This window comes from Lagenorhynchus albirostris, chromosome 9 (genome assembly GCF_949774975.1).
Source record: "Lagenorhynchus albirostris chromosome 9, mLagAlb1.1, whole genome shotgun sequence".
Lineage (NCBI taxonomy): Eukaryota > Metazoa > Chordata > Mammalia > Artiodactyla > Delphinidae > Lagenorhynchus > Lagenorhynchus albirostris.
Window position 1 is genome coordinate 22200536 of NC_083103.1, and position 26038 is coordinate 22226573.

The following is a 26038-nucleotide window of genomic DNA, read 5'->3' on the forward strand; positions in this document are numbered from 1 at the left end:
ACTACGGTTGTCGCTCTTGCAATAGCTCTGATGGCTAGAATGCTCATAGACATCAGCACAATTTTTTTTTTTTTTTTTTTTTTTTTTTTTTTTGCGGTATGCGGGCCTCTCACTGTTGTGGTCTCTCCCATTGCGGAGCACAGGCTCCGGAAGCGCAGGCTCAGTGGCCATGGCTCACGGGCCCAGCCGCTCCGCGGCATGTGGGATCTTCCCAAACCGGGGCACGAACCCGTGTCCCCTGCATCGGCAGGCGAACTCTCCACCACTGCGCCACCAGGGAAGCCCAATCAGCACAATTTTTATATGTACAGTGCGAAATACTGTACAAATATCAGGTGTGTACATCAAAGGTAAAGTTGTAAACTGGCTAACATTCATTAGCAATTAAGTACACTGGGTCTGTACTGACACTCCCATTCTCGGCCTAAGAGCTTACATATTTAACTGATGACTGATGTCCCCATCAGGGGCATTTAGTGTGTGGAAAAAGCATTTAAAGACATATATATCATTCAGGTTGTAAACTAAAAAAGCAAACCCAAGCATGATTAATTACTTTGCCTGGATCAATAAATACTAGTCCCAAGTGCTAAGTGTACCAATAAGGACAGAAGCCATCAGTTAAAATAAATCATCATGTGGTTACCTACTGATACCTGTTAGTGAATTTGTGGACTTTATCCAACGCATACACAGATTATTTTTTGTTTGAAATTCTCAGAAGATCTCCTTTGGACATTTCTCTTCCATCAATCTCTTAAAAGGCTGAAAACAAAACAACTTTTTAAACAAAATTTCCAAATCAAAAGCCATCAAAAGCATGCCTCTGGTCATATTTCAAATCTTCACCCAGAAGGGAAATGCTGTCAAGGCTTAGATGAGCTTAGAAGCTTTCCTCCTCTGTTGGCAGCTTAAACTGTCCTCATTCTCTCCCGGCCACCTCCTGCCATATTGGAAGCCAAACTGGCTCATGTCTCTGACATTTCATAAACAAAGTTTCCAAAGATTAACAGGATACCTAGAAGGTGCCAGAAGGGCCCAGGGGCCTCCTCTTTTTTCTGGAGCTGTTATCAGCGGGGCCAACAGGCAAATACAAAAAGAACAGGGAGGTCAACGGAGATAAAAAGCCCAGACCTGGATGGAGGGAGGAGTGCTGAGGATATATATAGCACAGTACCAAAGCCCGCTGCCCCCCAAAACATGTCAAGGCCCCACAGGTTATACATTCCAGGCACTTCTTTAATCACAGGGAATGGACATCTCTCCAAAAGGTCCTGCCCACATCTTTCCCAGCTCCCTGCACTGTAGAGCGCTGAGACATCCCATTTGCTAGAACTCTCAGCTCATGAGACAAGCTGAGTCTCTCTATCTCAATGCAACTTTTCCTATAAACCACAACACTCACAAACACAGGCCACACTGGATTCAAGTCCAGCTGCTTCCAGAGCTCTGCGGCCTCTAAGCCCTGCCCACCACGGATCACTTTCACCCTGGACCACTTCCAGTCTCCTTTCTTAGGGGGTTTGCTGTTTTTCAGTTTGAAGACACACCCCATTGGAAATGAGCAGTGCAAGAGCCTACGTGCAAATACTTGCAAGCAATTTATTTTTGAAACGATGCACATTTAAAAAATTCAAGTCAAATCCAGGAACAGACTGGTTGGTTGGTATCAGCTGGCCCCACACCCACAATAGGAAAAGGGTCGTTTCTGAAATGAGACAGGGAGGGAGGCACCAGCTACTCCACCGGGAAGGTTAGTTCCTTGAGTCGTGGAGGAAGCCTGAGAGGGAAATGCTGAGGCTTAATCAAAGACAGGGTTCCTCCAGCACTGTGGCCCTCCTGGGCCAAAAGCCAAGGGCAGCACATAGGGTCTGGATATAGGTGAGGATGGACCCTCACCCACCGGTGGGGCCACTCTTTCCCAGTAATTCTGAAGCTGAAATGAAAGCTGCATTCCCAGAGTCAGGCTTGGGAGGGGCTGCAGTCTACTTTTACTCCACACAAGACGGAGAGAAGAGGTACCTCTCTATTGCCTCTTTTCACCCATCGGCCTCTGTATCACAAGGACCCTCAAGGGGAAATCCACACGCCAACACATCCTTGCTGGCTGTGTGTGTGGGTCGGACGACTTCCTGCTATAGGGAACGCCAGGGGCACTGCAATATAGGGCTGGGAGGATCAGATAGTCCAATATCTGAGGGGAAAAGCCCAGAGAGGAGGATTTGAGTTGAGTCAGGCAGGCAAGGCTGAAAGTCAGAAGGTGAACATTAGGCAGTTGGATCTGTGTGGCCGCCAAGAGGTAGGTGGTCACAGTCATGAAAATGGAAAGGCTCACGACGGGGATTTTCCCAAGGGCGCTCACACTAGCCTGTACCTGGAAAGGCATAAGGCAGCATTGCCCAAAGGAAGAGCTCCCCTCGGTGGTCCTCGCAGATGAAGCTGCCCTCATCCTGGTGGCCAGGCAGGAGCTGGGAGGTCCCAGAGGCGGGCATTCAGCTGAGGGATGAACAGTTCAGCTCTGAGTCCTCCTGGCTGCCCGCTGCCACCTGCTCCGGCTCATCGGGGCCATCAGTGATGTTGGGCTCACTGGAGCACTGCCGGTGGGGTGGCGGGAAGCTGGGTGGCAGAAGCAGGCACTTGTCCTCGCCGCCAGGCTCCTCCCCTAAGCCCGAGTGCATCCTGGTGGCCATGGCCAGCAGCTGGATGTCCGAGTGGGCATTGGCCACCGTGTGTCGCCGGACACTGCCACACTTCTCTAGGTAGGCCTCGCCCTCTTGCTCCGTCAGAGGGGTCAGGGCCATCTCGTTCAGGGGCCGGCTGACGGCAGTCATCGGGGAGGCGTAGCTCAAGAGCGTGACCTTGGGCCGGGCCCTGGAGTGGCGCCTGGCTGCAAGAGAAAGACCAGCAAAGGTTGTGATTGCAGAGGGGTTAGTGGGAGTCAAAAACTCCTAATGAATTTGGGGGACGAGGGAGGCGGTGGCACCACCTTCAGAGAGAGCTTTAGATGAAGCCCTAAAACGTAAGGGAAGAACTTGGCTATGTCTAAAGGCTTCTGTTGTATCTTTACTTGTTTATGCCTGATATGCCCCCCACAGTAGGGGTCACCAAAGGACTTTCCATGGTTGATTAGGTCCAAGGGAGTCTCCCCCCGCTTTCCCCACTGCTGCCCGAGCTTCATGGGATTTGCCCTCAATTCCCTTTCAACCAGTCTCCTCTGAAGACCCGGGCACTGGCTGGACCAGCTGCCAAAAGAGGCCCTCGGCTCTATTCAGCATGATGTGCTCTCTGCAGTGTCAACAGAGGAAGTGGAAAAGGCCTCATAAGCTTAGGTCTGGAGGAACAGGTTACTGGGGGGAGCTCAGCTATCAAAGCGAGGGCAGTGGGACGTCCTCCAGATCGTCCTGAAGCTGGACTATCGACGCTCCCAGCAGGTCAGTGGTCTGAGACCCGTGTTCTGTTCAAGTCAATACTCTGGAGTCAACCAGCCTTTCACAGCACCAGAGAATGGATGACGCTCTGTGGCTGGCCCCACTGAGGAAGACAGAGAGAAGGCTGGACAGGAATTATTATAAAACTGCTGCTTCTTGAATTCTCACCACACTCTAGAAAATATGCTCAACCTCAACATGCTTTTGTCTTTTGAATCCTCCTTAAACTGAACCTAAGTTATGATCATTTTCTCATCTGTAAAGTGGGAGACAATATGAATATCAGAGAGGTAGTAACAAGCCTACGCTCACACGGAGAGAACGTAGTAAAGCTGGGATGCAAACAAGGTCTGTCTCACTCCAGACCTCACTCTTGCAAGCTGCCCACACAAAGTACACATAGTGAGACTGAGCATCTCGTGGGAAGGACAAGCCAAGTACATGGGGTTCAAATCCAGGGAGAAGAATCCACAGGAGGAAGCACGTGTACCAGCAACACCCAGTTCCGAGGGCCTCTCATCTCCTGCCTTCACAAGGACCAGGCCAGTCCAGAGACCTACAGTGTGGCCGGAGTAGGGACCAGGGTAAGCCTGCATCCCCAAGGTCCCAGGGAAGCCTCCTCTGCAGGCACTGTCCTCTTCTCCCACTCAGGCACTGTGTCTGCATCACGAACTGGATGAAAGACCCCAGCGAGGCAGAGGAGGTGAGGATGGAGGGCTGAGGAACGGCAGGTTCTGTTCAAAGCCTTTTCTCCTTTCCTTTGGCCCTCTTCCTGCCAGTGCACACGTCTCCCAGCCTTCCAACCACCCACCTCGTTGCATGTGTCGCTGCTTTCCCCAGCTCCCTCATCCCTGAGACCCCAAAGACCCCTAACACATCCCTCTCTCAGCAGGGGATGCCGTGGGGAGAAATGAAGAAGGGTTGACTGCGCTGGTACTCCCAGCACCCCTGACAGGATCACAGAGGGGGAGGGGGAAAACTAGTCTCTAAAGGGAGAGCAGACAGCGCTCACTGGTCACACGCTGGCCTTGGGGACACTCGGCCCATGCTGCTCTAGCTGAGTGTCAGCTCTTCCCATGGATCTGGAGGCCCTGATACGTGCTCTCAGCATGTGCTCCTAGATGGGCATTGCAGTGAGGCGGCCATGTCCCTCTGCAAAGCTCTCAGCAGTTCCCAGCACTGGACGATTTTCCATGTCCATATATGCACATATGTATTTACGTATATGTGCATATGCATATACATACATGTGTCTATATGTATACATATACATATATATATATATATACACATATACACACGCACATAGGTATAAACAATGACAAAAGAATGAAATGCTAACCCTTAGGACTAAGTTCACCAAGACTACTGGCTCAGAGCCCCAGGGGAGCTGTTTGGTGCTAATAGCAATAACTGATATTTCTCAAAACCAAACAATAATACATAGAATTTAGAGCTTACTGAGAGTGTTCCCATCTGCCGTCTCACTGTTGAATCCCAGTCTCCCTCTGAAACACTAGGACGGCTCTCATCATCCCCATTGCTCGGAGGAGGAAGACTGAGACTTGGCCCAGCCCTCTGAGGCTCTAAATGGCAGACGCTCCCCACTACACACCACTGCCTCTCAGGGCTCTGCCGCTGCGCTTGAGCCGGCCCACCCTCTGAATTCAGGTAACAGCAAACACGGCCTCCAGTAGTGCCAGACAGAGGCTGCGTCATCAGCCCCTTCTCTGGGGAAGAATGAATAGGAGACAGAATGCCAAGGAGCCACCAGGACAGAAGAATCGATGCCAGACGTCGGCAGAGGTCCTCTCAAGCATGGGCGCTTGTACATGCCAACCCGCACATTTCTATAATGTTCCCACGTTTTTACAATAACCATGTATTACTTTTATGATCACAGAAATCGGTAACTATAAAGCAGGAGCACCGGAAGAGTTCAGAGAAGCAGGGACCTCATTAAAGAACCATCCATTACAAAATGCCCTCGAAAACAATTCATTTCTCTCCTGCTGCTCTTAAAAGCAAGCACACTCTAGGTTGGCAGTGGCAAGACCCAGGTTGTGGCCCTACAACCAGCCTGGCAGGAGACTGGGCTGGACTGTTCGGTGAGCATTGACTACGTGCAGATCCAGGAAGAGGAAAGAGGTAGGACAGAGCCCAGGCCCAGGACATGGGATGAGGTGAGGGCCTGGGGGACAGATGTGCATGGTGGACACACACAGAAGCTCTGGGGGAAAGAATTCGTTTGATGATTTCCATAGTAGAACGAACTAGCAAGGTGTCTCAGATGGGGGCTTGGGCATTGTCCATCTCTGACACCGTTAGTTCAGCACCCCAAAGGCCCTGGAGGGTTCAACAGGCAGCAAACTGACAAGACAGGCCACTTGGGCTGCTGCGGAGAGATGGAGCCAGAGGGAGGGCGGCCAGCCTGGAGGAAGGGGTCCCCATGACATCTGCCCCCTCTTTCAGCAAACACATCTTGAACTTTGTGCAAGATGCTGTGCGCACTGCTGAGAGCAAGGGAAATGTGAATCTGATATGGGGCCTGCACAGGGCCTGGAGCGCAGCGGGTACGTGCGTTGGAGAGGGGTAGAGTCTCAGGTGCAATCGTTAACTGAGCCTCTACTCTGCACTGTATCAAAAAAGGAGAAGCTTCACTGACATGATCTCCTGCTAACTATTTTGCAGAAAAGGAACCTGAGGTTGAGATGCTATATCATTTTACAGTCACGATTAGTGATGAAACCGGGATTCAAACCCAAGGCTGACAGCACAGCCCTTGCTCCTGACCTCTGGGAGGCCTGCACACAAATCAGTGTCAAATGGCAGGGCAGGGCTACAGACAGAGCACTCTCGGGATTCAGAGGAGGAGTCGTGAAGAGGGGTCGCTCTAGATGGGCCTGCTCCTTTGAGAGGGATGGACAGCCTGCACCCCAGCTGGTGGTTCATTTATCCCCTCCCTCGGAGGAGAGGTCTATGCCAGGCCTGGGATACAGGTGAGCCACATGCAACGAGCTCCCGGTCTAAGGGGGAGACCAACAAATAATCAGGCCATGACCACACACCATGGTAAGGGCCAGAATGTGGTTTGGGGTCCAGAGAAGGGAAGGGGAGGCACATACAACTCCTCACCTGGGGTGATTCCACAGGCCCCAGGCCATTCTATCTGGGGCCCATAATACAGCAGGTGGCAGCTCTGCCTGGGCCCTGCCCTGAGACAGGGAGTCTCCTTCCTCCTCTGTGCTCGGCCCTCTGCAGCTCAGAGACGTTAAGTAACTTACTCCAGGGCACACAGCTGAAGCCCAGCCCTTGTGGTTTCCAGGGCCCCGCTCCTGCGGCTGGCCTCACCTCTCTCCTTAGGGCTGTTGCCTGACGCTGACTGAGAGGCCTCCAGCTCTTCCTCCTGCATTCTGGGTGGAATGTGTTGGCTCCCAAGACTGAGTGTGGGCACAGCCGAGACCACAGGGGCCGCTGGGCTGTGTGAGTCCCCTGGGCAGACAGTGTGTCCTTACGAAGCTCCCACTGGATTCCAGAGCCAACCCCAGGACAAGTATACGCCAAGCTGTGTCCTGGCGAGGTCAGACCCCGCTAGGGCCCCCTGGGAGGCCTTAAAACTGAAGAGCAGACCTGGAGCTGACAGTGGCCTCCCCACACCGTGACTGCTTGCTCTCTTTTCCCTCTTTTTCTCATCTGTATCAGGGAAAGCTGGGCCCTGCCACTCAGAGAAGGAAATTTCCATTAAGGGACTGACTAAGCTGTGGACCTCCCCTGGGGCCTAAAAACTGGTCCCTCCCCTGCAAGGGGGCCCTTGGAGCAGGGAGAGGGGCTGGGCCCTGCCACCTCCTGTACCCACTTCCAGGCCTCCTCCCGCCTGTCACATGGGGTATGGTGAGGGGAGCCTTTGTTCCCCCCTCACTCCCCAGGCGCCCCGCTGAGCCCTGGCATTCATCCCTCTGCTCCGGAGCCAGACGTGGCAGCTCCTTTCAACTCCCCAGAGAGAAGCAAAGCCTGGAGGAGGCGGTCCTTTCTTGGGGACTCAGTTCCCAGGCCTTTGATCTCCCAGGCTCGCCGGCCGGGCCCCACTGGAGTGGCCCCCATGAGGCAGGCATTGTGATCCCTGCCCACCACGTCCACGGTGGGGGTCCCTCTTCAGGCCCCAGCACCTGAAAGCCCATGAATGCCTACTGGGCACGGGGACGAGTTACAGTATGTTGAGGAAAAGGGCCCTCCCCCGAGGGAGGACACAATGGGGATACATGGGTGGGAGGCCAGGCTTCCATGTGGGAGACACTGCGCACTACCCAGGCCAGGGCAGCGGCCTGCAAACTTGGGAAACCAGAAAGGTAGAAACACGGGCCTGACCTCTGACAAAGCAGCCTGGATTTTTTTGTTTTCTTGGGTTTTTTTAAGATTTCATTATCTTCCTCCTCTTCCCCACACTCCGTCTGCCCGAGAAAAGTGACAGCTTCGGCAGGGAGGACACACACACACACACACACACACACTCTCACTCCATCACGGCCTTGGACTCATCTTTTCTCTCTGAAGCGAGCCTTGCACATCTGCAGGGTGAGGCTTAACTCTCAGACCCATCGGCCTGGCCAGTAGGAAGAGGGCCTGCCCTTGAGTCCCCAGATCAACCCGTGTGGGCACGTGGGTGCAGTGGGGAGCCCCCTGGAAAACCACTTCTCTGGCTCTGGTCACCTACCCCATGTGACCCGGGGGGCGTTTCTTACCAACGCTGAGTCTGAGGTCATGACAGCAGGCGCCCTCGCAGCGGGCATGCCAAGCCCTTGCTCAGGGCCTGGAAGGTGACGAGCATTTGATAAGGGGTGGCTTTGGAGATGACGGTCCCAGCTGCCCTTGACCCCTCCCACCGAGTCAGGCCCAGAGCGGCCGTGGCAAAGCCCTCCCGAGGGTCCAGGGATCTCTCATGTCCGCTCCATCTCCTCAGTCTTTACCTCGGCCGGCCGTCATAACAGGCAGCTGCCTTTTCCACAGGCAGGAGAAATGTCATTGCCTCCAATCGACTGAGGGGAAGACTGAGGCCCAGAGACTCCTCTCTTTATCTAGAAAGGGGTGTCCTCGATAAGGAAGGGCACCTTCGTGGCCGTGTTAGCTTTTTGGTATCCAGGGGTTTGGGATGACATGTCGGTCTCGGACACCTCTTGGGCTAAGGAGTGTGTGGACAAAGAATGTCGGCTGCCGTGTCAGTAAACAAAGGAGTTGTGGCCATCAAGCCCTCAGCCACAGAAGCTGCCCCCTGAGGGGATTCAGGATGGAGAAGAGCAGGATACTGGCCCTAGAGAGTTAAGGTGGGTATCAAAGGAATGATTTCAATGAGCCCAGACTCTTGCATCTTCCCATATGCAGAAAAGCACAAAATTCACTGACTTGAGACGTCTATTTTTCTTTAACAGTATTCTCTCAATGTTCCGACTACCTGATCTTTGTTGCAAAAACTTCTGCATATCCTGGCTCCTCCCTTACCTCATTGGAACAGTCCCTCAGAGCTCTCTGAGAAGCTGTCTTCTGCACTTAAGTCCTCAGTGTGTCCCTCGAATAAAACATAATTCTCAACTTTCAGGTTGTATATTTTTTTCAGTCGACAACTGAGAGGGAAAGACCAGCTCCTCCGCTGTCCCTCAGTGAAATCAGTCACCTCCTAGGAGTTGACGGGGTGGGTGGGGTGTGGGTGGAGTGTGGGGAAAAGCTGGTAAAGGGCAAACAGCTCCGGGCTTTGGAAGCCTGTCTCCAATAGCCAAGCGACCTTGACCTTCATTCACCTCCCCTGTGCGTGGGAAGGTGGTATCCAGCCCACCCGCACAGTGCCCAGGATGTGGTCTATGTCCCGGGGCTTTCCCTGCCATCAGCCACGCTAAAACTCTAAGGCCCTCTCAGTTCCTCCAATGCTTCACCCTCCTGCTCCCCGCCCTCCTCCCCCCAACTCCAAAACCCTCCCAAAGATCCTTCCCTTTGCCCGGGACAGTCTTCCTTTCTCGTTTACTCAGCTAACTTATATTCATCCTCCAGGTCCCACTGCAGATACCACTTCCTCCAGGGAGTCCTCCCTGATTTCCCAGTCCCGGTGAAGTCCTCCTGCCGTGGGCCCTGGACTTCCCCACTCAGAGCACTCGTACACTGATGAGTCATCGTCTATTGCTTGTGACTTCCTCACCAGACCCTGCATCCCAGAGGGCAGGGATGGGTCAGTTTTGTCACAGATAAACCTGCAGCACCTCACAAGGTGCCAGGGACAGGGTCTCAGTACACATTTGCTGAAACAATAATATAATAAAAAAATAATCAAAAGAAGGTCATTTCCTTCCCTCTCTGCCCCTACTGTGACAACGCCCCAGAGAAAAGGATTGTCCTTGGTATAAGAATAAAACCTCAGGCCTTTGGTTTATAATTTGATGAAAGTATGTTTTAGTCTTATTATAGCTGAAAAGTTGAAGGTATCCCTTCTTAGAGCAAGTCCTCACCGAACAAACTTCCAAATCTATTCTTGTTCCCGGCTCTAGGCCCAGAGGATGGTGGGGTCCGTGCCATGGCCTGGCTAACCCGCTGACATCTTGACACCTGCCCCAAAAACTCGGGGGGCCAGTTGCTGGGCCAAAGCCGGAAGGTGGCGCCCAGGCCTCCTCACGGGGAGGGCAGGGGACTGTTTTCCTTCAGCCGGGTGGAATGAGGGAGGGAGGCAGAGAAGGAGGGAGTGTGGAGGACCAGGCTCGGGCCAGCACCCTCGGATCTGTGGTGGCTGTGGTTATACTGGTGTCTCCAGAGAAGCATAAACGGGGCCTGAAAACTGTGGCCGGCCCTGCCTTTCTCTGCAGTCCTGAGGCCCAGGAAGGGGCGGGAAGCCTGCTGGAGGCTGCTCCTCCCCCCTTTTCTTTGAAGCTCAGCTAGGTCTCCATGCAAGCAAGAAGAGGGGGCAAAAGGTTCCAAATTTGGGGAATCCCTTTCCGCCTCTGCACCTGTCTGTGGGTGCTGGTCACCCCAGCCCCAGGTACAGACGCCGCCCATCCATCTAACAAATATAAGTTTTTGAGTGCCTACCGTGTGTCAGGCACCATCCTGGATGCTGGAGATAGAACCACAAACCCGAAGTTCATGCATTTGGGGCATTTTCATTTCAGAGGGGAACTGAGCCATATCTTTTATGATATTCTATAGCTATTTTCCCATCTAGGCCGTGGTCTCCCTGAGAGAAGGAACAGACCCAATTCATCTCTAGATTCGCCAGGGTGACTAGTACAGAGCCTGAATGCTAGCTTTACAGTCACTGAAAAAGGCCACAACGGGATCTGTCCCCCAGTCCAGGAGCCCCTGTCCTTGGTGTGAAGGCCCCGGTGGTAACTATAGAAATGTAGTGGGCAGCCAGCAGCTGTACCTCCAGCCACACACACAATGAGCTGGCTTCACATTCTGAGCTGCTTTCAAAGGGAAATTCATCACTGGTGGTTTTTCCACTCATGGGGGGATGGGGTGCAGTAAGGCTGTTTCTGGTATGAGATACAGGAGAATTAACATCGCAGACACCGAAAAAGATCAAAGCCACCGATCGAAGATGCGGATCAAACGAGCGCCGCCACGGAGGTACGGTAACAGTGCCTTGGGAGGAACTGCCAAGAGGGGAGGTTACCGAGACACAGGCCAGCGGGAAACACGAGCGATGGACGTGCAGAGATTTGCACGACCCACATGGGAAGCAAAGGGCTTGGGGTATAATCGGGGCTCGGTAAAACACAGCTGGTATCATTGCCACGGAGGCTCCTGGCAGCTTGAGAGCCGTGCCCCTTACCCAGTGTGTACGTGGGGCCTGAGACGCTGCGGTCCTCGCTGATGCCGAGGAAAGGAGAAACGACCTGCTTCACCAGCTCCTCCAGCTGCAAATAACCCTCGCTTGGGCCTGTGGGCTCGTGGACACTCTGGAAATAAACACCCAAGAGAGACAAAGGTCAGTCAAAGTCCGACTGCCCTCCTACTCTATTCAAGGCAGGCCGCATCCTTGTGGCTGAAAGGAAGGACAGCCAGGACTGAAGCCTCAGGCCCTTGTCATGGGTGGCGGTGATCGGCACGGCGCACGGAGAGCACCGTGGCCTCTGTGGTTGGATCCCACCCCGATGCGGGGCCCGTGGGAACTGTCCCCACCCCAGCTCCAGGGCTGAGGTCTGAGTGGTTCCAACCGTAGCACTCTCACCCGCACTGTCACAATGACTGTTTCACACCTGGCACACAGGCGCTTTATATAAGCACTTCACGTGTCTCAGAGCACAGAGGCCTCCCAACAGCCCTCATCATCTGCCTTATACACATGAGGAAAGTAAGACCCAGAAAGCTCATGTAACTTGCCCAGGGAGACACAGCTGGACAGCGGCAAAAACCTGGGACCGGAACACAAGCTGTCTGGCTCCAAGCCCGTCTTACTGCCCCTTGTTAATTAGCTCGAAAAGAAAGGGGAACAGAATTTGGAGAAGTCCAGAACAGTAGAAGAAAGGGGGTGTCACTGTGGAACTAGACACACATTTAGCACCAAGATGAAGGATCAGTTCAAAAGCCCAGCGCGACAGGAGTCCTCAGAGCTAAAAGGAGCCAGAAGGTCACCAAGGTTTTCTAGAAAACCAGCAGACTCCAAGGGAATTCAATTGCTCACTGGAAAGCCCTGGAAGCCAGGTGGTCATGCTGAGGGGCTGCAGGGGAGCAGAGACAAGGCTCTGCGGGGGCTTTGCTCAGCCCAAAGGGTGGTCCCATCAAATTCTCAACGCGGAATAGATTTTACGTCACCCTCACTTGAAAAGTGAAAACTCTCCACTGCACTGGAGTTTTGGAGGCTGGGCCATGAAGGGGGAAGGGCCAGTCCTACAGGCTGGAGATCGCTGGGTGAGGGGTAAGAAGCCCCCAAGGAAACTGGCTGACGTGGTCCCTCGTCAGCTCCATCACCGTGCGAAGGAGGTGGCTGGGGGCAGTGGGAGGGAGGGGGAAGCTTAAGGAAACACAGAGGAGGCTGAGGAGGGGCTGTGATGCAGAAGACTTGGGAGTTAGGGCTGGGAAGGGCCTGGAAAAGAAATGAAGAGAAAATGCAAGTGGGGCTGCCTGGCGCTTGAAGTGGGTGATGATGGGGAGACGACTTGGTGGTTTTTCACGCCCCCAGGTTCCAATACTGCTTAGCAGGAGCTGAAGCATTGGGAAAGGCCAGCAGTGGAAATAAGATGCTTCACACACAAATCTGCCCAAATGGAAGGGGATCCTCCAGGCAACAGAAGGGCGCGGGGAGCCTTATTCATGCTCCCAGAGACCCACCCCCGGCCTCAAAAGTGGACCAGTTTCAGCCCCAAAACCACCTTGGTTGGGTTTCAGAGCTGAGGAAACTTTTTTTCCTCATTTTTTTAATGCCTTGATATTTCTCATCTAAGCCTCTCCCCCTCTACAATTCCTAAGCACTAAACAGAGAGGGATGACAGAATAAGGAAAAGAGGAAGGAGGTGGGAAGAAAATGCTTAACTAACAAACGCACTGATCCGGAGCTGGATGGTTCTCTCCCTGGGCTGAGAACTTGACTTGCACACAGCCCTCTAGGAGGGAGCTGCCCTCAGCCCTTGGCCCGGCCGCTGGACGGGCTACGTATCTGCAAGGCCCAGTGCAAGAGGAAAACGTGGGGTTCCTGGTTCAAAACTTGTTAAAGAGTTTCCCGATGGCGCCAGGAGACAATTAAACCAAGCACGGGGCCCTGCTGAGACTGGGGGCCCTGGGGGCCGGCCCGGCAGGGAGCACTCCTGCTTGGCTTGGCGGGTCCCCTAGGAAGGGACCATTCTAGGATGGTCTCAGACCTGTCTGCCACTGCCAGGGGGAACCGGATCTCCACAGTGGTCAAGATCTCTGGCTCAGCCTCTTCCTGGACAGCCTAAGGACAGGAGTTCATGGCCCGCAGTAGTTTGAACCCCTTGTATATTCTGGGGAGGGAGGGGTTTGTTCAGGGACCTTTTGGAAAAGCACTGGGAAAGGGAGAGATGGCCTGAGAAATGGCTCTTTTCTCCATATGAGTTAGGCAGGGAAAAACCAGCCCCAGATCTCATGGCGCTGTGGGACGTAGGGGCCCAGGGAGACAGCAGAGCAATTCTAACTACTGGGGCCTAAATTTCCTGTAGCAGGAATGGTCCCAGGGTAGTACAACCTGCACGTTCCATTCAGATCCAGAAGCTGCCGCCCCTGCCACCCAAGGAGCTGGACCTGGACTGGGGAAAAACCTCCCTTTGTCACTGTCACACTCCCGCCTCCGGCTTCCTGGCTCCCAGAGTGTAGAAGAACATGGACCAGGGAACCAGTCCCAGGAGGCCCTCGGGGAAATGAGGCCAAATGTCCTGTGTTAAAGAGACCACCTCAGAAGCTCATGGGGCGTCTCCAAGTACCCTGGGAGGCTGCGGGAGGGGAGGCAGCGGTAGCCGGGAGAGGCTAGGTGGGAAGGTAGAAAGAGCGAGAGCTGAGGAATGGGTGACAAATCCAGCTCTCTTACAAATCAGCACGTGACCTTGAGTTAGTTTGCCAACCTCTCTGAACCTCCATCTCATCTGTGAAATGGGAAAACAGAGACTGTTTCCTTGCCCGACTTCCCACAATATAAATGGAAATGGAAGTGTGGAAGCCCAACTTTCCTTTCCTAATCTTCCTCTCCGAATCCCAGAGGCCTCCTTTTCTAGACTCCTTCTTCAGGACCCAAGCCCTATTTTATGCTTCGTAGACCTGAGCTGCATACGCATGCTTTCCTATCCCCATTCCTTCTCCTTCCTTTTCATAAAAATACTTGACCTGGTATTCTAGCCAATGACACCCCCTCTTGTTCTGTTAGGTAACCCTTCCTCCTCTCTGACCTCAGGAAAGGGGGAGAAGGCCCAGAAGGATGGCCCAGCTAGAGAACCGGAAGAAAACAGCAGCTGGTGGGGAGGGAGAGATCAGGGGTTCCACACCTGACGTTCCACCCCTACCGAGACGGCAGCCAGGGAACCTCACCAGCCTGACCAAGAATGAAACTGTCTTCCCTGAGGACGGGCTCAGAGATGAGGCTGCAGCATCTGAACTTGGTACAGAGGTCAGAGAGGCATAGCAGCCACATTTTTGGGGATGTCCTTAGGCCACAAGCCTTGTTTCTTGGAACTGTGCACCCCTATCCACAGAACCGGGCTCACGGAGGCCATGTTTATTCTATGTGATCCTATTCAAGGTCCTAGCCGATTGTGCAAAGGGGAGTCACGTAGCCCGAGCTGGGCCAATCAGTCTTTCCCCTGAGTGTACATGGTTCTAAATCTTACTACCTCGTGCTGCGGGACCTCAGGCGAACACATAAACTTCCTGGGTTTCGGTCTCCTCGTCTGTAAGATGGCACTAACAACAGTGTCCAGCTCATAAGGTTTGGATTATCTGATTCAGAAAGTAACACGCTTTAAGTCCTTGGCCCATGCCTGGCAGATAGCCGGGAACCAACCAGGGTTAGCTCATCTTCCTATCGTTGATCTAGAATTGGGATTAAGAGATGCTGGCAGCCACCTGGGTCATCTCTTGGTGGAAACATGCAAGCCGTGGGATGCCACGTTTGTCGGCGCAAACTGAAGCACTGACTGCAACTCTGCAGAGAGAGAGAGAGAGAGAGAGACCAACTCCAAGAAGGCCAGGAGAGGCAGGGTCAGAGAGAAGCCAGGTGGACCAGATACGAGTAGAGACCAGTAAGTGGAGAGAGGCTGGCAGCTTTGTGGCCTGACGTGGTCTCATTTGTGGCTGTAGCCCCTGAGGACCTTTCCTGTGGGTTCCTGGTCTGGCTTGAGCTGGGATGAAGTGGGTTCTGGTCGTAACTTACAACACGAGGCTCCCTGACATGACAGGATGGGGGAGAAGGGTGTCCACTCCCTGAAGGACGGGGCAGTGTTCCTCTGGCTTCCTCCGGGATCCCAGCACCCAGCACAGCACCAGTGACCTTGACGGTGCACAGTGGACACACAGCAAATGGACAAATGAACTGGAACGTGACCGATGACACTAAAGGACACTAAACTGAGCCAGGGTGCTCTGGCCACAGGGCCCTTTCCCCCTCCACCTGCGGTGATGTCTCCGCCCAGCCTCACCTGCAGGATGAGCAACATCTGGACGATGGACGAGGGCAGCTGGGGCTGGGCCAGCAGCAGCAAGTCATCCAGCTTCACCTTCAGCAGGACCAGGTCACGGAAGCCCAGCAGGGAGATCTGGCGGATGGTCAGCTCCTGGCCCTGGCAGGAGAGAAGAAGAAGCAGCGTCGGGAGGTGAGAGCTGGCGGGATCTGCCACCCACCACGTGGGGGCCAGCAAAACAAATGGATGGTCGGGGGGAACGAGGTGTCTGCAAGGCCCGGGGGGCTGTCAAACAGCCACAGACTTGGCCCCCGTCCTTCAGAACAAAAGCTTCATTTACGATAAGGTGTGACTCGCTGATTTGAAAAGATCCATGCACCCCAATGTTCATAGCGGCATTATTTACAATAGCCAAGATGTGAACACAACCTAAATGTCATAGACAGATCGCTGGATAAAGAAGGTGTGGTGTGTGTATATAAATACACACACACACACACACACACACACGCACACACACACACAAAGGAATACTACTCAGCCATAAAAAGGAATGAAATTTTGCCATTTGTAACAACATGGATGAAACTGAAGGGTATTACGCTTAGTGAAATAAGTCAGACAGAGAAAGACAAATGTTGTACCTTATCACTTATATGTGGAATCTAAAAAATAAAACAAACTAATGAATATAGCAAAACAGAAACGGACTCATAGATACAGAGAACAAAGTAGTGGTTACCAGTGGGGAGAGGGAAGAGGGCAGGGGTAACACAGGGGTAGGGGATGAAGAGGTACAAACTACTAGGTATAAAATAAATAAGATACAAGGATATATTGTACAGCACAGGGAATATAGCCAATATTTTATAATAACTTTAAATGGAGTATAATCTATAAAAACATGGAATCACTATGCTGTACAACATTGTAAACTAATATTGTAAATCAATTATACTTCAGATAAGGTGCGACTCAACCTGCCTAGATGACCCAAAGGTGATACAAGACACGTACAGTGGGGGCCATGGTGTGCTAGTGGTCAGAAAGGAAGAAGATGAGGAGAAACGAGACGGAAGGTCAACAGCGCCTCCCTACAGGCAAGGCTGCTTCCTCAGCTTCACCCATTCAATACCTGCTCACCTATCATGTGCCAGGCAAAGAAGGAAACACAGGACCTGTTAGACTCTTCTGCAAATGCAAGAAACACAGGAAGAAAAATCACTGGGAAAGTAGAAGAAAGGGACTTGTTCAACCATGTAGGCTGGGGGCAGAGGATGAAAACAGTAAGTAATGATCATAAGAGCTGTGACCCTTACTAAGCTCTGACCATGTGCTAGGCTTGACTCTCAATATCCTAGATGTAAATGGCACATTTAATCCTCACGACCACCTCTGAGATAGATACTACTCTAAACCCGCTCCACAGATGAAAAACCCTACACCCAGAGTGACAGCAATTTACCCAAGATAGAGCTGGATCTCAAACCTGAACTATTTGATTTTAGAGCTCCTAAAGGTTCCCAAAACAAGAAAGGGAAAGGAGGGCCCATTTCCTGGACTCTCCTCTGCACATATACATACAGCGCACAACAAAAATCACCTTGGTAGAGGTGAGGTATCACTAGGGTATCCTCCCAAAGACGACATAGCTTCCCATCCCTCAAGTTGACCAAGGTTTAAGGAAGTTTTGCACTTCCTGCAACTCCTTAGGGTTTTACAGAAACATGGGCAAGAGAGGTTTTGCCATCCCCACATCCCCCTACCCTCCAGTCCCAAGAGATACACGCCACCCATGCTTCACAGGCTCAGCTTAACCACTCCTGGATTGCCTTCCCCAACCACCTCCAATGACAGCAGTCCCCCCACTTTCCTCAAGGTCCTACAGTTTCTATTCTTTACACCACATCCCAGCACTCGGCACTGACTTTCTATCTCATAGGTATCTGTACCCTCGCTTCATTGCCAGGACTCCTTTCACTTTACAGGACAGAAAAAGGCAAGCAAAGTTCCACACCCTTGAACACAGTGGGCACGCAAACACATCGTCCAGTGAGGAAGCAGGTCTCACACAGACACTTACACAGCGAGAAGGACCTAGCTGGACAAACAGACACCTCTGGGGGTGTCACTACCAGTGGTAAGAGTCCCTCACTCAGGGGTTCTCAAAGTAGGGTGTCTGGACCAGCAGTGGCACTTGGGAAATTGTGTGGGGGAGGGGCAGACAGGGGCAAGAGCAACCCTTGCCAGCTCTTAGAATTTTTCAAGAGAAGCAGGACAGTACCACCCTCAGACTCATGCACCTGGGCTCCTGCCTGGATCTGAGGCTAAGAGGGCCCCTCTTGGGCCTCCAATGACTGCACGGGGCCATGCCCACTCAGATCCCTCCCCCCCCATTCTAAACCCATCCGGGTATCCGCACCTTGGAGTTCCCTGCCCAAATGGTCCTAAGGGGGACCTAGGTCTACACCCCCTCTCCAGTAGGACTGCCAAATAAAGCAGAGGCTGTCCAGTTAAATTTGAATCGTTTTTTAGCATAAGTATATCCCAAATACTGCATTATTCATGGTTTATCTGAAATTTAACTCAGCATCCTGTATTTTGATTTGCGAAATCTGCCAGCCCTACCTCCCTGGTGTGTCTTCTTAAGACCCACTGTTGGCCGAAGAGTGAGTATTGCAGAGAAGGGAGAAGTCTGTGGACACAGGGAGTGAACCATCCACATAAATGCTTCAAATCCTCTCGCAGGGGTGCAGGGTGGAGCTGAGGATGAGATGAAAAGAGCAGTGCGCTGCAGGCCAGACACTTCTCCTGGAATTGTTAGGGGCAAACCTGAATTGGGAGATGGACTCTGAAGGCATAACCTCCCAATTTTTAAATATTTGACATGTATTTAAAAGAATTCCAACTTCCTTTAAAATACCACTCAGAGCAAACAAAGCACGTGGGCCCTTACCTCTGGTCCAAGGTAATTCCTACCTTTGCTAATGGCTGCATTGTTGCAGCGCCCACGCCTGCACTTCAACAAACCTGATTAGATATGATGCCTTAACCGCAGTGGGAGGAGCGCTCGTGAGCACATAGCAGCATAAGCGTGTGACAGAGACATACATTTTGGAGAGGCATATTTATTGGTCAGTCTGCCTGAGAAGCTGTCCATTCTGACCCGGCACTGACCAGTCCTGCTATTGGCCCCTTCAGGAAGGTAGAGGGAAACCAACGCATGTGGTAGAATGAGCTGAGCTCACAGAATAAGAAGCATAAGAGATGCTACTCGGTTTTACTCTAAATTCCTCATTCTGCAGGAGATGAAACAGAGCTGTGCCTAGAAACAGGAAATGAGTTTGCCCAAACCCAGCTACTGATTCCAGGTCCCCAGTTCTTTCTGCAACATCATGGGCCTTCTCGTATTCAGGAATCCCTTACAAGGGGTGAGGAACATTGTCCCTTTCCCACAATTTGGGAGCCACAGAAAACGTGCCAGAAAATTGTGCTTCAAAGAAGGGGGTGGAGAAAAGAAAGAAAAGGAAAGAAGTCTCCTTGCCCCACCTTCCCTACTTCTGAAAAGTAAGAAGAAACAACCCACTCCAAGAATATACAGACATACTCAAAACCAAGAGGGAAGAGCGCCTACCAATTGCTACGTCTGCAGGCACTGCTCGTTGCTTGAGGTTAGATGCTGAATACAGAACAGAGTGGCCTTCCAAGGATGTCCGAGGTCCTGAGCCGGCTCAGGCAGCGCCCAATCCCCTGGTTTTCCCCCATTCACTGGCAGGCCCCAGGGGGCAAAGGCCAAGGAATAAGACAGGCTGCCCAGACCGGCAGGAGGATGCTCCCCAGTAAGACTGACCTGAACTGGATAGAATATTGCCTGCAGGGTGGGGAGCGTCTCAGTGAAGAAGTGGTCCCAGACGTCAGCCAGAACCTCCATGCGATTTTCACCTACATGAGGGCGAGAAGATGGGACGGGAGGAAGAAAGAAAAGACCTTGGTCATTACTTGCAGGAGAGGCCAGGAGACAGTTCCACGTCAGACGGAGCATGGGATGGTCGTGAGAGGAAGCTCATTACCTACTTTTTTTTTTTTTTATAAATATTTATTTAGTTGCATCAGGTCTTAGTTGCAGCACACGAACTCTTAGTTGCAGCACGCGAACTCTTAGTTGCGGCGTGCACGTGTGATCTAGTTCCCTGACCGGGGATCAAACCCGGGCCCCCTGCATTGGGAGCATGGAGTCCCAACCACTGCACCACCAGGGAAGTCCCTCATTACCTACTTTTAATCCACAAGTGTTACTACAGTAAACATGGGATTGGATGGGAAAACTCGACCGAAAATATGCCTTCTCTCCCTTAATCCAGAACAGGGAGCTGAATTTTGAAAAGCACGCCATAACTGCTATCGTCACGAGAATGGTTACAACATTATCAGGCCCTGTGCTAGATTATTTATCTATAAGCTATCTCACGAGTAGACGCTATTACCCCACTTTACCTCAGACAGGCCAGGTATCTGGGCTCAAAGTCACACAGGTAGAAGGCCAAGCTGGGATTCCAGAACCCGTGCTCTTGCCCGTACAATCCAGAAAGATCATGTGCACAGTTATAAATTATTTTGTTTTTCATAATCACTAAGACACTGGCTTTTCAGTCTAGATTTGAGCTGTCACTTGAGAGAGATGGAAAGAGGGCTTAGAAACTATCACCTCCACCCACTGTAACCGGCAGGGCATTACTCTCTGAACAGTCACCTGCAAAACGCGGGACCCACCTCCTGACGCTATGCCTACCTCATCCCCCGGATCAGGAAGCCCAAGCCCTGGCCAAGCGCCACCCCCAGGCTAGATGGACATAGGTCACCCAACGCCACCGGAAGGCTGTTCGAGGGACTTTGCACCTGCAGGAAAGGCAGGCACTGGCAGAGCAGAGCCTGCACGATGCCTGCTGTTTAATGACCTAGATAACAGAGCTGACTGGGCACTATCTCTGCTCAGCTGAGGCAGGGAAACTGGGTCAGCCAAGATTAGACCCTGAGAGATGCGTCTGGCAATGCACGGCGAGTTCCACTGAGCCGATCTTGAAAGAGTCATTTAGTGTTGTCCATCTATTAATTTAACGGACAACAAAAGCAGTGGCTGGCAGAGAAAACAGAACGAGGGCGTGACTAGTAGCTAGCAGGGCCAAAGCTGTGCAGATTTTGAAAGGTCAGAGTGAAATACACTGGAGAGAAATGCAAATCCACAGCGCCCTCTCCTTTCCCCCACCGCATGCTAATTACACGTTGTTGGAATCGCTCATTTACTTCTCTCTGTCTCCTCTACTAGAATGGGAGTGAAGGCCCCGGCCCTGTCTGTGCTGCTCACCATTCTATTTCTAGCACTTAGCCAGACACATCAGTAAATCAATGTTTGGAAATCTTTAAATGAATGAATGGCAAGTACCGAGTGCATAGGTTTTTGCAGATACTAGGGCTGGTGAGTGGAAGGAGGTTACCTTTTAACCCAAATATGGGACAGGACAGAGCAGGACTTAATAGCTATAGCTCCAACACTTTCCTTTGCTCTTAGATAAAGAAACCACAGCATAGGCAATCTGGCTGGGGAGAGTCTGCTTCCTTCTTCTGTGTCTCCATCCTCTTCTGTATTCCCCTTGTATGCGACTTTTATTTCAGCCCCTCGTGCTCACCATGCCCCCTCCATGCCACAGGGCCTTTGCACGTTCTACTTCCTTTGGCTAGACTGTTCTCGCTCTCCTCTCTTTGCCTAACGTACATCCGTTTATCTTAATATTTTCAACTCCAGCATTACTTCCACAAGAAAGTCTCCCCCACTGGCCAAATCCCCCTATTATGGATTGTATTCTTAGTACTTGTCCCAGTTGGGGTTTTATATCTGATGGTGATTTGATTAATACCTGTCTCCACTACCAGGTAGTGAGGGCCTCGAGGACCTGAAATCCTATGAAGTTTTGTTCACCACTGTGTCCCTAGCACCTAGCAAAGTACCTGGTAAACAGTAGATAATCAAGGACTTCCCTGGTGGCACAGTGGTTAAGAATCCGCCTGCCAATGCAGGGTATATGGGTTCGAGCCCTGGTCCAGGAAGATCTCACATGCCATGGAGCAACTTAACCCATGCGCCACAACTACTGAGCCTGCACTCTCGAGCCAGCGAGCCACAACTACTGAGCCCGTGTGCCACAACTACTGAAGCCTGTGCGCCTAGACTCCATGCTCTGCAACAAGAGAAGCCACTGCAATGAGAAGCCCACGCACCACAACAAAGAGTAGCCCCCGCTCGCCGCAACTAGAGAAAGCCCGCGCACGGCGACGAAGACCCAACGCAGCCAAAAAAAAAAAAAAAATAGATAATCAATAAATGTTTGAATGAATGTATCAATCACCATTCTCTTTTCAAAGGTAGGCTAGTTCACTGCAGGGAAGAGGTCAGGAAGTCAAGAGGATGGTCTGAAATGTTAGGGCATCCTGGTGCCTAAAACCAAGGTGAATTCCAACACCTGGAGAGTGTATCTCAAAGGAGAAAAGGCTATGCCAGCTCCTTTATTGATGGCCCTTATCCTAAGTTTTCCATCAGAAAGACAAGCAGAGGCCCTCCCGAATGGAAGGAAGTGACAGAGAAGCCTGCTGTTCAGTGCTGGTGCCTACTTACTCCCCTTCACCTCCAAGATGGAATACTCATCAGCAATGAAGTCATCCTTCAACCTGGCAGCAGGAAGGCGCCTCTCCTGGGAACCTGCTACAAATCTCAGAGAGGAGTGAAGGTTTTGGAAAGTGTTCAGAGAAGAACATCAGAGAGACACAGGCTAACAAAACAGGGTAGCCCTGGGAAGAAAGACTTAAAGGAAGGAGGTGACCCCATCTCCAAGAGCAGCCCACAAGTCAAGGCCTTAGCCCCCTGCAAAGATGAAATGGGTTTGGATGGGAGGTTCTAGATGACTGTCCTATAAAAACTGTCCTCTAGTTGCCATAGAAGTTTAGATCACCAGAGGTATAGAAGAGGTATGAGAAACTTCTTTAAAGCCAAGGTCACTAAAGCTCTAGAAAAGATTATGGAAAGTAACAAGGCATATTCTGTCCACGAAAGAGTACCACATAATGAGGGGCTACCTCTGTCCCTTCCGCAGCCGTCAGGTAGCGTGGATGTGTACAAGCCAGGTCAATAAAGTAAAGGTTGTTCAGTGATAAGATGGATCAAAACTCTATTTTATAGCAAAAGAATCCTTTTATCCAAATAAAATCTTTCTTGGAGTTGTAACACACAAAATGAAAAAGTAGAGATGTTCTGGTTAAAGATGTGAAAGACCCTTACAGGTTCCCACCTGCCCCTTCACTGTGCAGAAAGAACCTTGCCACCCAGACCCCAGGACAAGAAGGGACCCAGCAAGAATATCCCGGCCCACTGCTCTCTAGTTGTGCTTTGGGGCAGAAACACAGAACCTTGGATGCCCTTTGTTTATCCCGTCTAGCTCTGTGCCTGAGTTTTCACTCTGAACGTAGCTATGTTAAGTGTCACTTGGATGACACACAGTCAACTTTCCCTTTTAAGGGTCCTTGACACTCTGGTTTTGCTCAGCATCTCTTTCATAATGCTGGCCTTCCGCATTTCCAGGAGCACGGAATAACTCCAAACGACTTACTACCGGGCAGGCAGCCACCTTTCACACTGGTGTACTAGCCTAACTCCAACACGCAAAAGGGCCACGAAGCTCTTGTCAAAGCCGGTCACTCAAAAATAAGGCCTCGGGTTACTGGGTATCTCTAAGGTTGAAAAAATCTCAGCGTAGTTGCATTGGAGGGAAACAAGGCTGCAGGCTCGGTCAGTTCTTGAATAGACAGAGGTTAATTTCAAACCTCTCATTTTCCAAAGGTTTGGTGAGCACTCACTGTGTGCTGGGCACTGGGACCTTGCAGTGTCCATTTCTCATGTTTCTTCCTACTTTGTCTTTCTAGGAGACACTTCACTGGACACAAGTGTCTCTCCCAGGGAAGGGGAAGAAAAAAGGAATGACCTACTGCCTGATAAGTCTGAATCTAGAAGTAAACTTGACCTACAGATGGAGGTCTCTAGGCTGGAATAGGAAAAAAAAAAAAAAAAAGAAGGAACCAGTTTGCTTACCTACTATGTGCCAGGTATGGAGCTATGCCAGTTATACTTCTTATACTCCCTACGATCCCTAGTCCCATTTTATCATTTTAAAAATTATTTTAAAAAACCAAGGCTCAAAGAAACGAGAAACTTGCCAAAAGTTACCCAAGAAGTAGGTGGTGAGCTGCACCAGGATCCACATCGGTGGGAGCTGAGATTAGCCGTTGGTGGAGCCACGGGGTCGGCCGACTCTTGCCTTTGACCACCTCCCAGATCCATTCAGTGCCTTTCTATCCTGCCAGCTTGACTCACACTTTTTTTTTTTTTTTTTTTTTTTGCGGTACGCGGGCCTCTCACTGTGCTGGCCTCTCCCGTTGCGGAGCACAGGCTCTGGACGCGCAGGCCCAGCGGCCATGGCTCACGGGCCCAGCCGCTCCGCGGCATGTGGGATCTTCCCGGACCGGGGCATGAACCCGCGTCCCCTGCATCGGCAGGCGGACTCTCAACCACTGCGCCACCAGGGAAGCCCTTTTCTTTGTTTAGTAAATCACCCCCCATTGAGTAGGTGCCTGCTTAGCCTCCTGTCCCTCAAGTGGGTTGGCCTCCTGACATGCACCACCTCAAGAAACAGTATTATACAAAGGCCAATAGGAAATAGCCTGGATCAAACCAGAGGGAACAGCGTGGCAGGAGCTGCAGTATAAGTTGTCCCTTCAAAGGAGACCACCAGCATGTATCCCATGAAAACCCCCCTTAACAGGGGTCTCCAAAGAGGCCACCCTAATTCCCCCTCAGTTCCCAAAACACAGTCTGACTTGCATTGCTGGGAGTGGCGAACTCGGGTGGAAATGCTGCCCCCTAGCTGGAGAAGGGGCCGCCAGGGTGAGGCACGCGCCTCTCTTGGACAGAAGCATTCCAGCTGTCCGAGCATCAAAGGCTGAGTCAGGGGCCCGCTGGATGGGGGCCGCCTTGTACTTGCCTTCACACAGCTTAATCTTCTCCTCCACAAACAGCAGTCCTTTTGCTAGAAGCTGGTTCTGCCGAAAGAGAACAAAGGACACAAGAGTTGGGTTACTTCACCGCGTGACAAACCCAGATCCACTCCCAGTGGGCGAGGGCACAGGGTTCCAGGCACTCGGGCGCTGCACAAGCCTCCAGGCTGAAAAAGCCTTCTATCCTCTAGGAAGGCCGAGGCTTCCGGAGGCATCAGTGAGACAGCCCGAAGCAAAAGAAGGAGATGAGAGCCAAACCCAAGTGCCATCCCCGTCCCTCCGACCAGGGAATGGGCTGCCCCAAGCTTGGCTGAATTCTCTGGAAGGACTAGGGCAGACACCCAATGTCCTTCAAGCCCTTCGAGTAAAACTCAGAAAAGGGAGCACGGAGGCAATGGGAAATCATGCAGAAATAATGGATTTGTTTCATAAAAATGATTTTTTATAAAAATGCTAAAGCTCTCACGCTAGCATGAAAGAAACTGCCCACAAGATTTTAAGCAGCAGTGAGTGTGGGTCCGTCAATGAGCATGTGCGTGGGAAAGTTGTGGAAAGAGGAAGTCCCTTTGCAATTACAACTAACAATTGCTGAGTGTTTTGCACGTATCAGAGCATTTATATTCTTCAGCTCATCTAATTCTGACCCTCCCAACAGTCCGGTCAAGTTGGTGCCATTACCCTGACTTCACTGATGGTCGGGGGAGAGGCTGGAGCGCAGGACGCAGAGCTGGTCTTCCAAGCTGCACAAGCCATGTTCTGCCCACTCCGCTTTGCTGCCTTCCAGCAAGTCTTCCCACCCAGACCCCTCCTTCCCTCAGAAGGCTACAGCTGGTCCCACATGACGCGGGCAGCCCCTCCAAAGGTCACAGAAGCTGAGAGAGTAAGAATGCCTCCCCACTCACCACACATCTTTAGATTAGCAAAGGCCTATGCTTATAGGGTAGGGGGTACACAGTGGTATATATCCTACCCCAAACCTAATGCGTTTCTTAGTACTCTCCTTTATAAAACCCTAAACCCTGTTACGGTGATGATGAGAGCATACATGGCAGAGAAGAAAGAACCTGGACATCAGACAGGGGTTCAAGTCCCAGCTCAGCGACTTTCTAGCTGTGTGACCTTGGACTTCATTTCCCTGAGTCTTGAGTCCCTCATCTACAACACGGCGTCACAACAGCAATTATCATAAAGTTCTTATAATAATTAACCATTATAAATACACACACACACACAAAAAAACACACACAGTGTTTTATGTTCCCAGTAATCAGTGGAATTGGGTAGTGATGACAAGAGTTGCTCTTTTAGCCCAGCTATCTTCACAAAAGGAGTGGGAGGTAAAGAGAGTCAGTAATGAATGGACTTACATCAAATATATTAAAGTATTTGATCAAAGGTACTATCACATTCCTGTGA

The 26038-nt window shown here is 51.5% G+C and overlaps 1 protein-coding gene across 10 annotated transcripts in view; it reads right to left on the minus strand.

Annotated features, from left to right (window-relative positions):
• Nucleotides 1-300: 300 nt before the first annotated feature.
• Nucleotides 301-26038, minus strand: part of PRR5L (proline rich 5 like) — a 72212-nt gene continuing 46474 nt past the window's right edge. For 5 of the 10 annotated variants that reach the window (XM_060159389.1, XM_060159388.1, XM_060159380.1 and 2 more), the window contains 7 exons: nt 24618-24667; nt 22194-22288; nt 19377-19468; nt 18155-18289; nt 15545-15685; nt 11236-11362; nt 301-2887 (listed from right to left, as the gene is read on the minus strand). In XM_060159389.1, the coding sequence (XP_060015372.1) occupies nt 2493-2887; nt 11236-11362; nt 15545-15685; nt 18155-18289; nt 19377-19457 (879 nt within the window). In that variant the 5' untranslated portion in view covers nt 19458-19468; nt 22194-22288; nt 24618-24667 and the 3' untranslated portion in view covers nt 301-2492. Of the gene's footprint in view, nt 2888-11235; nt 11363-15544; nt 15686-18154; nt 18290-19376; nt 19469-22193; nt 22289-24609; nt 24668-26038 lie in introns of all 10 variants that reach the window. The other 5 variants (XM_060159387.1, XM_060159386.1, XM_060159383.1 and 2 more) reach the window with 3 other exon arrangements.